This window comes from Hordeum vulgare, chromosome 5H, assembly GCF_904849725.1.
Source record: "Hordeum vulgare subsp. vulgare chromosome 5H, MorexV3_pseudomolecules_assembly, whole genome shotgun sequence".
Lineage (NCBI taxonomy): Eukaryota > Viridiplantae > Streptophyta > Magnoliopsida > Poales > Poaceae > Hordeum > Hordeum vulgare.
In genome coordinates, this window is record NC_058522.1 from 335,740,853 (window position 1) to 335,757,346 (window position 16,494).

The following is a 16,494-nucleotide window of genomic DNA, read 5'->3' on the forward strand; positions in this document are numbered from 1 at the left end:
GAAGTAGTAAGTAGATGATGGGTTGCTAGAGTGACAGAAGCTTAAACCCTAGTTTATGCGTTGCTTCGTAAGTGGCTGATTTGGATCCACTAGTTTAATGCTATGGTTAGACTTTGTCTTATTTCTTCTTTCGTAGTTGCGGATGCTTGCGAGAGGGGTTAATCATAAGTGGGATGCTTGTCCAAGTAAGGGCAGTACCCAAGTGCCGGTCCACCCACATATCAAACTATCAAAGTAACGAACGCGAATCATATGAACATGATGAAAATTAGCATGACAGAAATTCCCATGTGTCCTCGGAAGCGTTTTTCCTCCTATAAGACTTTGTCTAGGCTTGTCCCTTGCTACAAAAGGGATTGGGCCACTTTGTTGCACCGTTGCTACTTTCGCTACTTGTTGTTCGCTACGAATCATCTCACCACACAATCACTTGTTACCGATAATTTTAGTGCTTGCAGATTTTACCTTGTTGAAAACCACTTGTCAGATCCTTGTGCTCCTCGTTGGGTTCGACACTCTTACTTATCAAAAGGACTACGATTGATCCCCTATATTTGTGGGTCATCAATGACATGCAAAAAGACCATGTTACCCCTAGTAATGTACTAGAAGTTATTAAATGACATGCTAAAAATAAGGGCACTGTTGGAAAAAGTGCCAAAAAGTGCCAAAAAGACCCTTCCATAGGGACTTCTTCCTTTAGTCCCAAATATCCCTTTTAGTCCCTAAAAGTCCCTCATGTTTGTTTCACATGGGACTACAAGGGACTTTTTTTAGTTCCTACACCAAAAAGTCCCTGGAAACAAACACCCCCTAAAGCTAGCCGCCGCATATCTCTGAGTATTGTGTGTGTGTGTGCACGCAAGGTTGTGCACACGAGACGTCGCACCACCACCTCAAACACCTGGTCTGATTGGGCGCTTCCAAACGGTGAAGCATAGGCGTACACCGGCATGGTCCCTGACGAGGTCGCTAGCGAGTGGCGGGTCGTGGTGGCATGCAAAGGCAGTAGTTTCGGGCTGAGCCGCGACGATGTAGACGTAATGGGGCCCGAGGGCATCTTGTGAGCGGAAAAGAATTTTACTACAATCCGCCACGGATGAGTAAATTCAGGTAAATGCTTTCACCCGACGCGCCGGCCGAATCGTTTGGCCGGTCACGCGCGGGCCGCGCGCCTCGTTGGGAGGCATGCAACATTTTTTTATCCGATTTTTGCTGTAACCAGGTTTATTTTTGCTTCACGTTTGTCATTTTGCTACATTTTATCCATTTAAAAAGTTGCATCCACGGTTGGTTGCAACTCGAATTCGTTGGATTTTTATTACAACCGGGCGTTTGACTTTTGCTACAACCGACATCTTTTTTGCTGCAACCGTTCACTATAAAAGTTGCATACATGTTCACGTAGATATTTGTTACAACCGGCGTTTGACTCTTGCCTACGACGCATCATCAGCTTCGTTTTTTGCTACGATCACGTAGATATTTTTTTGCTACAATTTTTTGTTATTGCAACCATTGGCGAAAATTGATGTATCGCGCCGAAATTTACTGCATCGGAAAAAAGAAGTTGCATGCATAGATCTAACGATCCACTTACAGATCTGACGGTCACGCTGCGCGTCGACGCATAGTACTGTCCGTAAATTTACTTCTTAATGATGGCACGGCTTGGTTTGGGAGATCTGGGTTGCCTCGGCTGGTTGGTTGAGGTGGCAAATCTCGGAGGTGACGCGTGAGACGCTGCCGCTGCTGCTGTTCATTGTTGCTATTGATTTCCTTTTTCTTATCGTCGGTCTTATCCATTTTGCTGATAGAACCAAGGAGCGGGCCCACTGAACAGGAAGAGCAGTTGGATCTTGGTTATCCTTTCCTTTCCTTTCGTCTCCATTCATTGGCCGCATGGCGCAAACGCCATATGCATATTGCTGCAAAGTCCTCCTGAAGATCGAACCAGATCACTGCTTCTGTGCATGGGTGACGCGCGGTAATTATATTGTACCATGTCCAAAAACATGAGATGTGCGGTGAATGTTCAGCACCTGTGGCAATGGCATCACGCACAATTCAGAGTGGCCAGTGGCGACACGAGCACCAGCATCACACGAATAAAGCTGTGCAGCAAAAACAGGCCGAAAATGGAGAGGAAAATAGGCCGTCACATTTCATTTCCCCAGGAAAAACTGGATCTTTTTTCTCTCTTAAAAAAGTTTTTTTTTCTCTCTCTCTCTGTCGTTTTGGGTTCCTGCTCGCGGCTCGCCGCTTCTCCACCTCCCGTCTCCCCCTCCTCCCGGCCACCCCTCCCCTCCCCTCCTCATCGAAACAAACAAGCTCGGGCCGTTCATCTCCTCCGCCGCCGCTCGCCGGAAGGGAAGGGGACCGCCATTCCTCCACCTCCGCGGGCGAGAGATGCCCGCCTCCGGTTGACCAACATGCGGCCTTTCCCGCCGCTCGCTGGGATCCACCGCGCCACCTAGTGCTGCCGCCCGCCTCGTCACGATGGCGTCCGACCAGCACCCCCTCGACTCCTTCCTCGCCGCCGCCCGCGGCGCCCTCGCCCACCTCCACCTCCCTGGATCCGATTCCAAGCAGCAGGAGCAGCAGCGCCAGCCCGACTGCCTCCTCCACCTCCACGTCGTCCTCACCAACTTCCTCCACAAGCCCCTCAGGTCATTCTCCAGATGCTTTGGGAACGAACACAGGCCCAAGAGAGTCCGGAGCAAACCGGCCCCGCCGCCGCTCCCCGACGCCGGGAAAAGGCAGCCGCAGCCGCAGCAGCAGCTGGAGCTCCTGCTCTGCATTGCGTTCGACGCCCTGGCGCACAACCTGCAGGTGCTGGAGGGCGCGTGCAAGCAGAAGGGCGAGGAGTTCGGCAGTGCCGCCCTGCAAATCGACCAGTTTCAGGTCGTCAGGAAGGTCATCGTTGGTAAGAAGGCTGATTTCGACGGGTTCCTCTCCAACCTGGGGTTCGCCAGGGTGGGAGCACCGCTGGCGAGCTTCGCTGATGACTCCCGGGCCTCGGCGCCACCGGCTGCTGGCCAGGATGGTGTAATCGGGGAGAGGGAAGGGGTTGACAGTGGCGGTGATGCTGCACAGCCGCCACACAAGTTTGCCGGCCGGTTGCTCAACATCCCATTGTCGAATGTGGAGCGGCTGCGGTCAACTCTGTCCACGGTTTCACTGACGGAGCTGATTGAGTTGGTTCCACAGCTGGTTGGCAGATTGTCGACTTCAGTGGATAGCCATCCAGACAAGAAGAAGCTTTTCTCCGTGCAAGACTTCTTCCGGTATGCAGAAATCGAAGGTATAGTAACACTGTTTTCCAGTGGGAGGAATTCCTCGCATTATACTTTGCTTATTTGGTGTATAGGCTGATGATTTTGCAATTGTCAGAAACTTATCATGTTTCTTGTCAAATAAAGAAATATGTTATCTACATGGTGCCAGATGGGACAACTGTAGGGTAACTGCATAGTTGCCTTATTAGCATAGATGACCTTCCAGTATGCAGATTGAGGATCTGTGCTAATCGTGTAGTGAGCTTTACTTGCCCCCTCATTGAACACCAGCTAAGGTGATAGTTCCATCATTTTGTTTTACAATTTTGATAAACGCTACTTGGACTATGCACTACAATCCTTTAGAGCAAGAGTTCCACAGGGTAATCTAATGGTTGAGAGGGTATTGTACCATCTATGTCAATACATCTAGAGCTCCAGGGATTGGTTTGATGCTGTCACATATTGCTGAAATCTTCTAGAAAAAAATAATGCTGCTGAAATCTTACTAGTGAAAACGTTCATTTGTTATTCTATTCAGGGTAGATATTGGCATGTTACACCTAAGTTATATTGTGTACCTATTGTTGCTGCAGGGAAGCGTTTCTTTGAGGAATTGGATAGAGATGGTGATGGCCAAGTCACCCTAGAAGATCTTGAAGTTGCAATGAGAAAGAGGCGATTGCCGCGGAGGTATGCTCGGGATTTGTTACGGCGTACCAGAAGTAACATGTTTTCAAAGTCGATTGGGTGGAAACAATTTCTATCCTTGATGGAGCAGAAGGAGGCAACAATACTCCGGGCATACACCACATTGTGTTTGAGCAAGTCTGGGACGCTTCACAAGAATCAAATTGTTGAATCGTTAAAAGGTGCAGGCCTCCCGGCCAATGAAGATAATGCTGCTGCCATGCTGCGCTATCTAAATGCAGATTCGGAAGGATCAATCTCGTACAGCCATTTTCGCAGTTTCATGCTTCTACTTCCTTCAGAGCGCCTTGAAGATGATCCTCGGTATGTCTAGCACAATATTACTTCTGAGTTGACTTGAGTGAACAACCAACTAGGCATGGGAATAGTCGCACTTTCTCGACTATCTTTTAGCAGCGTTCGTGCTCAGATTGCCATTGACTTGTTTCTTCACTGACAAATGCATTCAGGAACGTTTGGTTTGAAGCAGCTACATTGGTTGCTGTTCCCCCACCTGTAGAAATATCCACCGGAAATGTATTGAAGTCGGCTTTAGCTGGAGGTCTTGCTAGTGCCCTTTCTACCTCTATGTTGCATCCTATTGATACAATGAAGGTACGGCAACATGCTTCCATTTAGCTTTCAGTTAAAACAAGTTTGGTCTCCAAAGCATTCATTCAGCAATGTTTTCACTAGACATATTTAGAGATGGATATATCTATGACCAGAGCGACTGAAGCCAAATAAATTAACATCAGATAATGTCTGTCATAAGCTTACTCGCCATATGCAACTAGTATGACAACTCATTAACCATACAGCCTTAAAGTCAAATCCTAGGACTCTTGACCATATGCAACTAAAAAGTTAAGGCAGCACATCTAGCAAAGTTAGGTCTATCACGAGCTATCACTGCATAGTATGACAACTCATTATCTGCTGTAAGCCTGTAAGCTTACTCGCCATATCCCGTGTTAGCCTAGGCTGGCTGAAGTTTAATGATCTCGGTGAGAGAATTTGCAGTCCCATGGAGGTTTCTCATGCAAGTTGTCTTTTCATATTATCAGACACGTGTCCAAGCATCTACGCTCTCATTTCCAGAGCTAATTTCAAAGCTTCCACAAATTGGGATTCAAGGACTGTATCGAGGTTCTATCCCTGCAATTCTCGGACAGTTTTCAAGGTGAGTTCTTCTCTAAAATTTTGCAAGCTTTCTTGTGGAGGCTGCATATTTATATTTCATATCATTTGCAGCCATGGTTTGAGAACAGGAATCTTTGAAGCAAGTAAGCTCATATTAGTAAGAGTGGCTCCAACACTTCCAGAGATTCAGGTACGCTCTTTACTGTTCATGGTGCATATTTACCTTTTCTATTATCTACAATACAAAGTGTTGAAATGCTGTATAATCGACTCACTGTCTCATTGGCATTGAATCTGCACCCGTCTTGTCAGCATAACAACCGAAAGTTCAGAAATTTTGTAGCTGTAGCATTAATTCTTGGATTGCATCTTACCTCCCGTGCTATTAGGAATCTGACTTGCCTCAAGTAATCAAGTACAGAACCACATTTTTTTTTCTTTGATAACACTCTGATGTAGTTAACAGGAAATTATTCTGCTTGGCTTACACCTGAACTAGGATATTGGCAAAAAGAAAGAGTACGTGAATAACTGTTTTGCCTTATATCTGGTCCTCTCGTAGGTGCAATCGTTGGCTTCCTTCTGCAGCACAATCCTTGGAACCGCGGTCCGTATTCCTTGTGAGGTTCTTAAGCAACGGTTGCAGGCTGGAATCTTCGACAATGTAGGGGAGGCCATTGTTGGTACCATGCAAAAAGATGGCCTAAAGGGCTTCTTCCGTGGAACTGGGGCCACTCTTTGTCGTGAGGTTCCTTTCTATGTTGCAGGAATGTGCCTTTACGGTGAAGCTAAAAAGGTAAACTGAATTCTAACATTCATTGTTATTTTTAACCATACCTTCAAATTTAGTCATATATGTTCGTTGTCCAAAGTCAAAATGTAATTTACATCAACCTCAGTAACTTTTGCTGTTAGTAGTCTGAAATTTGGTCATGTCTGTTACATTTGGAATGTGTCATTATTTTTCCCAAGTTAAATGTATCTAACCAATCATCATGCACATGGTTTTGTAGGCAGCACAGCATGTCTTGAGCAGAGAGTTGGAACCATGGGAAACTATAGCAGTCGGAGCATTGTCTGGAGGGCTTGCAGCAGTCGTCACCACTCCCTTCGACGTGATGAAGACCCGGATGATGACTGCCCCTCCAGGCACGCCAGTCTCCATGCAGTTGATAGTCTTCTCCATCCTCCGAAACGAGGGCCCCCTAGGGCTCTTCAAGGGTGCGATCCCACGCTTCTTCTGGATCGCTCCTCTGGGAGCAATGAACTTTGCAGGCTACGAGCTCGCCAAGAAGGCCATGATCGAAGCTGAGAATGAGGCCGCCGACCCTTCACAAGAGAAGAAGAACATGGCGGGTTCTAGAGGATGACAGGCACACTCAACCAGTCAAACCTCCTCTATGATGTAAAGAGAGAACTGGAGACATGCAACAGAAGTTTTTGTGCCCTTGTTGCAAAGGACAGGACAGATATTCCACACGGCCTTCTTACCAAATGATGTTAGGTTATCCTTTCCCCTCTCGCGGAAAACTTTTTTGATTTTCCATTTCCATAGGCCTTTACAACACTCTGTATGTATAGCACACTAGACGGCAGGAACTACAGGAGTTGGCATGCTGCTCTTTCTACCTGCAGAACTTACTTTCATGTTTCAACTGTTACGCAATCCAGATCATTTCTGCCATGTGCTATTCTTGTGTTCCCCATCCTTTTTTCTTTTTCTTTTCCTTGTCATGATTAATTAGCTGTGATTTATTGCTTACTTGAGGATTAAGATGAAGTGAAGAGAAGAAAAACTACAAAAAATAACAGAGCCAGCTTATCCGAGAGAGCATCATAAAAGAGAAGACATCAAATATCAGATAAGAATATAGGCCATGAGCAGAAGCCAATGTTCACTCGTACTAATTTGCCTTGCCTAAGTTCATGTGGGCCTGACGGCATAGTACCATCGGATGGTTAGATACTAAACGCGGATAGAACGGTAGGAGATTCTGCTTAACTAACAGTGATACCAGTTGTAGCTGCCTACCAGTACTTGGAAGTACTGAGATATCAGTTGTAGCTGCAAATGGACTAGTCGTAGTTGTAGAAATTTTGAGCCCCTCCAACGCCATGACGAGGATTATGCCCGCGATTGTTGTTGGGGTAGTCTCAAGCATAGTCTCTCACATAGTAATGCCGGTCATAGTCTCTAGCATAGTAATCGTCCTCATCAGAGTCATCAGAGTCATCGTAGTCATCGTTCTCCTCCTCCTCCTCCTCCTCCATGCCATCACGGATAATATTATCTTCATCCCACAGCGGGCAGGAGCAGGTCGCTTTCTTGTCCTTCCATTCTTTCCCACAGGTGTAGCAGAATTGATAGCCGCATCTGGAAGAGTTGAGCAACAACAAGATGCACGAAAAGGTCAAACAGGAAACAAATCTGAGGCTGTGAGCATTAGGACATGAAAAATACATCAGCAGGGAATCGATTGGCATGAAAAATCATAATAATAGACCACTCATAGTAACATCGGTAAAGATAGATATGGAAACGGCAAAACCAGAACTAGATACTTACACACAAGTCATATGGTAGCAGCCCTCCGAGAGTTCAATCATGTGCTTGCATTTGACACATTGGCGCCACAGCTGCTGCCGTGCAAGGTTCTGTAACTTTGCATCATCTGGACGGGCTTGTGGGTATCTTCTCTTGTAGTTGTAACAAGTCATCCTATCATGCCATGGGACCTTACAGCTGATGCAGAATGAACCTCTGCATATGACACACTTCCTCAAGGTGACAGCATCAGCAATGGTGTGCTTTGAGGAAGATTCTTGCAACGGGTGCTGCATTTCACTCAAGGACATCAAGGCCGAACACTTGGGATACGGGCAATAAATCTTTTGTCCAGGAGGGATCTGTCCTTCCCTGATGCGTTGCACCATGATATCTAACAGTCGAGGCGATAGGAATATCTTTGAACCCTCCACGGTTAGCTTTGTAGTGCAACCATCTTGTGGACAAGCTGGGAGAGTTCCATGGAGTAGCTTAACTTTCACATGCTCCTTCATGCAGCAGAAACAAAAGCGGTGTGCGCAGCCTTCAACAACATGAATTTTAGATACATCGGTGTCTTCCAGGCAGATGGCGCAGGTCTCTCTTTTCTCCTTGCTAGCATTAACAGCAATAGCTTTGGTAATCTGAGAGAGTATTGAATCTCTTGCTAATTTCATCACGTAATCAAGTTTGCCTCGTTCCACAAGTTTAGTTTCACATTTCTTGAATTTCTTTGCTACTGACAGAACCTGATTTATCATTTCTGCAAGCTTCATCTGTTTCGGACGCCAAATTCCAACAATCTACAATCCCAAAAATTAGGAAATAAGCATAAGAGTAAAGAACATAACAATAGGAGAATTGGTAAATAATTCAATCATGTGACCACCAAACTTGCATGCACACCAATTATCTATGCATGTAAGCAAAACATGAAATTTTGCTCTTTACTCAATTTTCGCTTCGGCAAGGGGAAGTACTTCTACTAAACTCAAAAGCAAGACCAGCACCGAACTGGATGCGTAGTTGCTATTCAGCTTTCAAGGTTACCATTCTGCCAGACAAATAGGAAAAGAAATAAAGTTCCCTTGCTATAAATGACTCATCTTAGTCTTAATCTTGACCTACACCTTTTGTGAGTAATGAATACTGCTGTCATACTAGCCATATTGACAGCTTACTAAATTGGTCAAGCACATAGCACAATTCATGTCTAAATATAATGTCTAAAACTAACTAAAAGCTGCTCTGAGCCCAACTACATTCACCTTGGGAACCTTTGGATTAAAGAGTTCAAGAACATTTTCTGTATCGAACATGAACCCAGGACCAGAAAAATATTTTCAGCTGAAACCGATAACATTAAATGAATAAGTAGTGCAGAAAATTCTCTTCTGCTTTTCTAACAGCATAATCAGAAAGCAGAGCAGATAGAGAAACACAAAACCTGTACAGCAAATATAACGAATATCCAAACAGCACAGAGCTGTAAGTTCATGTTTAAGCTACATTTAGCTTAAGACGCTGATCTCATTTCAGTGAAGAGATTTGTTAACTGTATATCCCTGTTGTAAAAACACTACATATCTGATGTACGGTAAAATGGAAATGGGTGATAGCCCCTATTCAAACCAATTAGCTAAAGATGGGATTATCCAGTTATGAGATGATAGAGGCATAGAGGCATCAGTTTATGGATTACGGTAACTCTAGCTTTTCTTCTGTAACATATGTAACCTCCAAAATCTCTAGTCTGCAATCCGTTAGTTCGTAAACATGAGAAAACAAAATTACCAAAATATATACTACAATTTTTTTTTTTTGAAAGATCCAGCCTGAGGCTGGCATATATTGATTTGAAGCAGGAAGCAGCGCGGAGGAAAAAACGTGACAAAGGTGGGGGTGGGGGGGGGGGGGGTGTGGGGTGGTGATCATAGTGATCAAGGAGAAAAAGGAAAAACAAAGGAAAAAAAAAACACCCCCAACACAATGAGGGTGGTTACAGGGGTAGATATCTCATGGAGGATCCCAGAACGGGGGCTCCAAAACTGTGGCTCCGGCTTGCCTCCAAAGTTCTACGGTGCAGTTGATAGCGTGTTTCAAGCTTTGAAAATCTGCAGACTTGTCCCTGAAGGTGCATGCGTTTCTCTCCTTCCATATCTCCGAGAGGATCAAAAAGATGATTGTCTTGACTGCTTTTTTGTACTTCGGCAAGGCTGAGTTGATCATCAAAGTTAGAAGTTCTGCTGAGTTATCACTATCCACCCATGCTCCCGGGTGCAGCGATGCACATCCGTTATGCGATGCTGCGTGTGTCCAAATTTGTATGGACAGCGGGCATTGCCAGAACAGGTGCTTTGCTGATTCAAGATTTCGGTGGCACAATTGGCAGAAATAGCCATTGGGCCAGCCTCTGCGTTGAAGACGATCGTTACACCAGAGTCTGTTCTTCAGCAGCAACCAGATGAAGATCTTGTGCCGTGCAGGCACCCAAGTTGTCCATATAATCTTCTTGTAGTCACATCTCAGGTGACCTTGGAACTGGGCCTTGTATGCCGATCTGGCTGAGTATACTCCTGAAGGTTCCAGATTCCACGAGATTGTGTCCTGAATTCCTTCTTGTAATTGGATGTCTCTGTCTTGGACCCATCTGTGCAGCCTGATTGCCTCCTCCCAGAGTTGCTCCGTGTTCCCATGGGCGAGGTCCGATAGCCAAGTGTTGTTTGCAAGTGCATCTCGGACCGATCTGTTTTTCCGCCTGGAGTGTCTAAAAATATTTGGGAAGGACGTCTTTAGGCTTCCCGATCCCGTCCAGGAGCAGTGCCAGAATGTTGCCGTTCCTCCATTTCCTAGGGTTACCGTTGTGGACGCATGAAAAAGGGCCCTGTCGGCCTCGTCGCATGGCAGAGCCATGCCATGCCACGGCCTCTCATTGCTTGTCCATGATAGCCATAGCCATCGCAGTCTAAGCGCTCTACTGAAGCGATTCAGTTCCAAGATTCCTAAGCCTCCGTTTTCCACAGGGGAGCATACTGTCGGCCAGTTAACTTTGCATTTTCCACCGGTAGGTTCATCGTCCTGTGCCCAAAGGAAGCGACGCCTAACCTTGTCTACCTCGGCAAGGAATTTCTTGGGCGTCCTAAGAACCGACAATGCGAAGGTTGGTAGGGCGGTCAGAACGCTGCGAACTAGGACTCTCCTTCCCGCGATGTTTAGAAGTCTACCCTTCCATCCTGCTAGTCTAGCCCTAATCCTATCCAGGATGAATTGTATGTGGACTAACCGTAGTCGTGCCAGGGTGACCGGCAGCCCTAAATATTTCAGCGGGAAGCCCTTTATTTCGCCCCCAAAACTAGCCAGGATCTCATGGACGTTGATCCCGTCGCAACGGATGGCCGAGGCGGAAGACTTAGCCGGATTAATGCGGAGACCCGATGCGTGCCCGAAGTTACGGAGAATCACCATCAGTGTGTATCTCAGTTTTGGTTGGGTTGGCAAAAATGACCGCATCGTCGGCGCATAGGCTGACCCGGTGAGAGAAGTCCCTCCCCGGCAATGGGTCTAGCAGGTGCAGCTCCGTTGCTTTTTCCAACAGGCGATGAAGTGAATCTATTGCTATGATGAAAAGAAGCGGCGATAAGGAGTCTCCTTGTCTAAGTCCCCTTTGGTGGCAAAAAGAGTGGCCGGCCGAGCCGTTTAACATGACCGACGACGATGCAGTGCTAAAAAGAAGCGCCATCCAGTCACGCCAACGAGCTGGGAATCCCAGTTGCTGCAGTACCTCTAGCAGATACTCCCATGAGACGTTGTCGAAGGCCTTTGCTATATCTAGTTTAAGTAGCAGGGCCGGAACTTTCCTCTTTTGTAGTGATCTCACTACGTTTTGCACATAGAGGAAACTGTCCTGAGTAGACTTGGAGCGCAAGAAAGCTGATTGCGCCGGGGAGATGATGGTGTTAATCTGTGCCGCTAGCCTTCGGGATAGAACTTTGGTGATTAGTTTCGCCACCGAGTGGATTAGGCTAATTGGTCGAAAGTCCTCCACCCTTTCGGCTCCCTCTTTCTTAGGTATCAGAATTACAGTAGCTCTGTTTAGCCTGCTGAAATCTCCCCTCGCTAAATTGTAGAAGCTGCTAAACACACTCATTACGTCGTCCTTAATAATAGACCAGCAGGACCTGAGGAATGTCCCTGTGAAGCCATCCGGGCCTGGTGCCTTTTCTGCCGGTGACACTTTTATCGCCTCCCAAACCTCTTCCTGAGAGAAAGGGTTATCTAACCCCCTGTTTTGCACTGACGGAAGGTCTAGAATCGACCAGTCGATCGATAAAGGTCTATCAGCCCTAGTACCCCAATTTTGCTGGAAATGACTGAAGATGGCCTCTTCCTTATGCTCGTGCGAGGATGCTACGGTGGAGCCTATTTGTAAGCAGTGGATGTAATTTTTTCGCTTACGTGCCGTGGCCTTGGCGTGAAAGAATTTTGTTCCCGCATCACCTAGTCTCATCCAGGTTAGGCGTGATGCTTGCCGTCGTCGAGCTCGTTCTAGTGCCGCTAGCCCTAGTAGCCGCAGCTTTAGCAGTTTACGGAGATGGAATTCTGCGTCTGAGAGTTGACGCCTCTCCTGCGCTACGTCCAGCAGAAGCACTACTTCCGCACTTCCGCTGCAAGATGAAATTGTAGCTTTGCCTGGCTGAAGAAACCCTTGCTCCAAGTCTTCAAATCACGCGCCGTCCTAGTCAACTTAATGCCAAGTCTTGTGAAAGGACAAGAAGATTGCACTGGTCTATTCCATGCTTTTTCGACCGTGGCGTGGAAGCGTGGGAAGCTAGGCCAAAAATTCTCAAATCTGAATTGTGCCTGCCTAGGGGTGGCCGTGGTGTCCAGAAGTAGTAACGGACAATGGCCCGATGTTGCAGTTGATGCCGCATGCAGGGACACCGAGGGGAAGCAGCTGTCCCAGGGGATGTTGCAGAAAAACTTGTCGATGCTGACGAGGGTGGGATCCCGACGCTCATTGTTCCATGTGTATTTGCGGTTAGTGCATCTAATCTCTTTTAGTCCCGCCGAGTCGATTGCCGATCTAAACCTACCCATTAACCTACGGTTGAGGATAAGGTTATTCTTGTCGCGCGCTTCGTATATGAGATTAAAATCTCCATTGATGAGCCATGGCTCAGTCGCCGGCGGTGCGGCGGAGGAGATTTCCCTTAGGAAATTTTCCTTTCTAACATCGTCCGCCGGGCCGTAAACCGAGGACAGCCAGAAGCTATGCTGGTGCCCCAGCAGAGTAACCTTCGCCGTGATGGCAAAGACTCCTATTGCATGGGAGGTGACGGTGGCAAGGTTTTTATCCCAAAGGATAGCTGCTCCTCCACAAGTGCCTATGGCCGGCAGCGCGATACATCCGGTTAGATTTGCTCCTCCGATATCCCTAACTAGTTCTGGCGACCAAGCAGAAATCTTAGTCTCCTCGAGACATAGGATGGCCGCCCGTAGTGTGTTTGCCATCTCTGCAACGGCCGCCCTCTTAGCTGGGCTGTTAAGACCGCGTACGTTCCAACACATAATTGGGGGGAATTTTTCACTCATTTGGAAACGTAGCAAAGCTCCGAAGGAAATAACTAAACGGCCTCAGGCCCATGACACACACAGCCAACTTAACTATGGCGCGCCGGAGCCCACCAACAGCCCCCAAGATGCGCCGGCGACGAGTTGCCTCCTCTCTGCCCGAACTAATTTTCGACGAACCTAAATCAAACCTAAACCGAGCTATCCTCAGTTGCCGACGAAGCGGGATACATGAGTCAACTAACATAGGTTACACCATTGCCTCCTCGGCAACTCCTTCAGGGCCGATCATGCCGGCCATCACACGCAGAGCCTCGCTATCCAGGCGAGTCAGCTTGGCGATCACTGCTAAGTCACCGTCAGACAACGGTTCCTCGAAACGCCGCAGCAGTGCTCTCGCCACCTCTTCGGTCATCTTATCTCGAGGGCCCAGCAGCCCCAGCTCCTTCACGAGGCGCAGCGAGGCGCGCTGAGCTACTGGCACCGTCGAGCCGCTAGCCGCCTGTCTGGCGCTGTGCCTGGTCGGGATCGAGGAAGCCCTGCTCTTGGGAGGTGCAGCTTGGCGGCGAGCAGCGGCCGGGGCTGGAGCAGCCGAGATGAGGGCCTGCTTGCTGGCGCGGAAGAGACCCCGGGCCTCCGGCCGATCAGTGGCAGCTCCCAGCTGCATCTTGCTCACACGCCCGGTGACTGCACCTAGCTGCAGTTCCATCGTGCATGCCGTAGTCGGAGTAGTTCTATTGTACTGACCCATGTCCGACGCCGCGGCGGACAGAGTTGGGCTGAAGGCGTCGAGTTGTACTGTCTCGGATGGGTCGGTTAGCAGCCTCGATGCGTCGAACTCGAGCGGGGAGTTGACTAATGCTTCTGCGGCGGCGTGGACGTCCGCCGCCGAACTGTCGACGGCGGCGGAGGTGCTGTAGGGCTTCGGCGCGGTCTTGAAAAAAACTTCCACTGGGTCTTTTCCCGTGCGCCCGGCGTCAGGGCCTGCTGCCTCTGGACTATCGCTGGCCAAGGGGGCATACCTCCCGGCAGAGGGAGGCAGAGGGGAAGGGCGCGCCCGTGGCTGATGGGGCTGGGGCCTCGCCCTCGAAGAGGCCCTCCCGGCTCCCTGACGATGCCCAGAAGAGTCCCCAGACCTACGGCGGGGCTGCGGGGAGCGGCTTCGGTGGCGAGAAGCCGGGGCAGCCTTGGGAGGAGCCTGAGAGCGTCCCCGGCGAAGGAGGACATCTCTCCAGGACCTCTGGTTGCCACCCCCCGAGCGTCCGTCGCCGTCTTGGTCCCGCGCGTGTCCACCCGACGGCCTGCCACGGCAGCCCAGATCAGCCACCGGTGCGCGAGCCTGGCGCTGGTTTCGCCCTGGGCCCCGTCCGTCCTCGACCCCCATCGACCAGGTGGCTGGAGCCACCAACGGGAAAGGGGCAGAGTCGTCGTCGGATCCAGACGAGGGTAGGCCACTCTGGCCGGAGTGAGAGGAACGAGGGGAGGGCGTCGTCCAATCTTCGATGCGATCCACGTGTATCAGCATGGTGTAGTCCGCCGTTGCTGGTGGCGGCGCGACGCGTCTGTCGGGAGGGGAGAAACCCTCCATCTCGTCCACCCGACCCGCACCCCGCGGCAGGACCGCAATGGTATGCGAGGTGGGGATGTTGGCGATGTCGCTCGTCCAAATCCAGCAAGCAAAGGTCTTAGTGTGACCTCGCTCGATCGTCCGACTGTCGAGACGATCCACCCGTACCCGCTTCCCCAGTATCTCCTCCGCCCCCTCCACGGACCAGAACTGCATTGGAACCATCTCAATGACGATGCGAACATGTAGGTGCAGGGAGCCGAAGATGGCATGGTCATGCTCGTGCCAGGATGCAATGTTGAAGGAGGCACCCTCGACACGGATAGAGCCTCTCCGCAGTGCGTTGACTTGATGCGCGGGCTGCGTGAAGAGCACTAGGAAATGCTCTGGGTGATGTGCGGTGACTCGCAGCGAGTGCACCGGCACCGACAACAGCCCCTCCAGTGCTCTGCCCACAGCCATAGGAGAGGTGGCGTTCACCCCGTCTGCCGCGGTCAGGGTGACGGCGTGGCTGCGCAGGAAGAAGATCGCCTGGTCAACAGCCGGAGATCGATTCTACGTTGTGACAAGAAGATTCTATATTAACCTGCATACACAAATCTGAGGACTTCGAGTAGCCACTAACCACTAACTAAGCAGTAGTAAAACAGATGATAAATGCAGAGAGATTTAGAGGTTGCATCATGGCATACATGGTTGTGGAGTGCCTTGTAATCATTGACAATCCCGATGCTCTGGATCCCTAACCCGAGCGCCGCCTGGAGGCCTTCGGTGAGCGCCATTGCCTCGAGCATCATGCGTCCGCCCACAAACCCTTCCACCGGCTTCTGTATACTGAGCACCACCTTTCCCTGGGAGTCGCACAGCGCCACGGCGAGGACGGCGACGCGGGGGTCCCAGTCCCGCGACCCCACGACCTCCTTGCTGGCCATGCCCTTGAACATGACGCGGAAGAGGGGCTTGGTCGAGTCCAGGGGGCGCTCGATGTTGTCTCCGTCGTGGGCCCACTGGTCCTCCGGGACGGCGGCGAGCTCGCGCGCGAAAATGGCGTCGTGCGCGGCAACGGAGGCGGAGGCGGCGGCCCTGGCGTGGTAGGCGCGGCAGGCCTCGGCGTAGCGGTGGTCCTCCTCGGCGCGCGCGAGGTCGGTGGCGTGGACCGCCAGGGCGTATGAGGCGTCCGAGGGCTCCGGCGGCGCGGGCTGGGACCGGGACGAGGAGGATGAGGCAGCGGCGGCGGCGATGGGGGCTTTGCCTTTGGAAGAGGAGGGATTACTGGAGAGGGCATCGAGGCTGAGAGATGCCTGGATGGCCTCGGCGAGCTGGAGCTGGTACGCGAGGTCGAGATCGGAGACGGAGACGGCGGCGGAGGAGGCGAGGGCGGTCTGCTCGCGGAGCGCGGCGAGGTCGTCGCGGCCGGCCATGATCGGCAGGCACCCGGTCGGCGGCTGTGCGACAGAGACAAGAGTTCGGAAACAGAACGGGAGTATTTTACGCCGATATTCTCGATGTCTTCCGCCGGAAAACACCTGCTCTCACCCCTGGCGTGTGGAGCATTGAATTTTGAATGAGACCAAGATATATACAAATGATTTTCTGTCAACAAAAAGAAACCAGTCCAATATAAAATTAGTATCGTTAAATCTGTGACGAAACACTAGTAAAATACCCGTAAGTTGCCACTTTCAAAAAAAAAATATGAT

General features: G+C 49.8%; 2 protein-coding genes across 2 annotated transcripts; one reads left to right on the forward strand and one right to left on the reverse strand.

Moving 5' to 3' along the window:
* Positions 1-2,183: 2,183 nt before the first annotated feature.
* Positions 2,184-6,795, forward strand: LOC123399744 (calcium-dependent mitochondrial ATP-magnesium/phosphate carrier protein 1-like). The gene is made up of 7 exons (XM_045094131.1): positions 2,184-3,304; positions 3,875-4,292; positions 4,439-4,583; positions 5,036-5,151; positions 5,223-5,301; positions 5,674-5,907; positions 6,125-6,795. Exons 1-7 carry the CDS (start codon positions 2,500-2,502, stop codon positions 6,479-6,481), a joined length of 2,154 nt encoding a protein of 717 aa, XP_044950066.1. The 5' UTR covers positions 2,184-2,499; the 3' UTR covers positions 6,482-6,795.
* A 153-nt stretch (positions 6,796-6,948) lies between these two features.
* Positions 6,949-16,276, reverse strand: LOC123399745. Its single transcript, XM_045094132.1, has 3 exons — positions 15,487-16,276; positions 7,678-8,459; positions 6,949-7,485 (listed from the first exon to the last, which is right to left on the reverse strand). The coding sequence occupies exons 1-3, from the start codon at positions 16,213-16,215 to the stop codon at positions 7,266-7,268; spliced, it is 1,731 nt and encodes a 576-aa protein (XP_044950067.1). The 5' UTR covers positions 16,216-16,276; the 3' UTR covers positions 6,949-7,265.
* Positions 16,277-16,494: the final 218 nt, after the last annotated feature.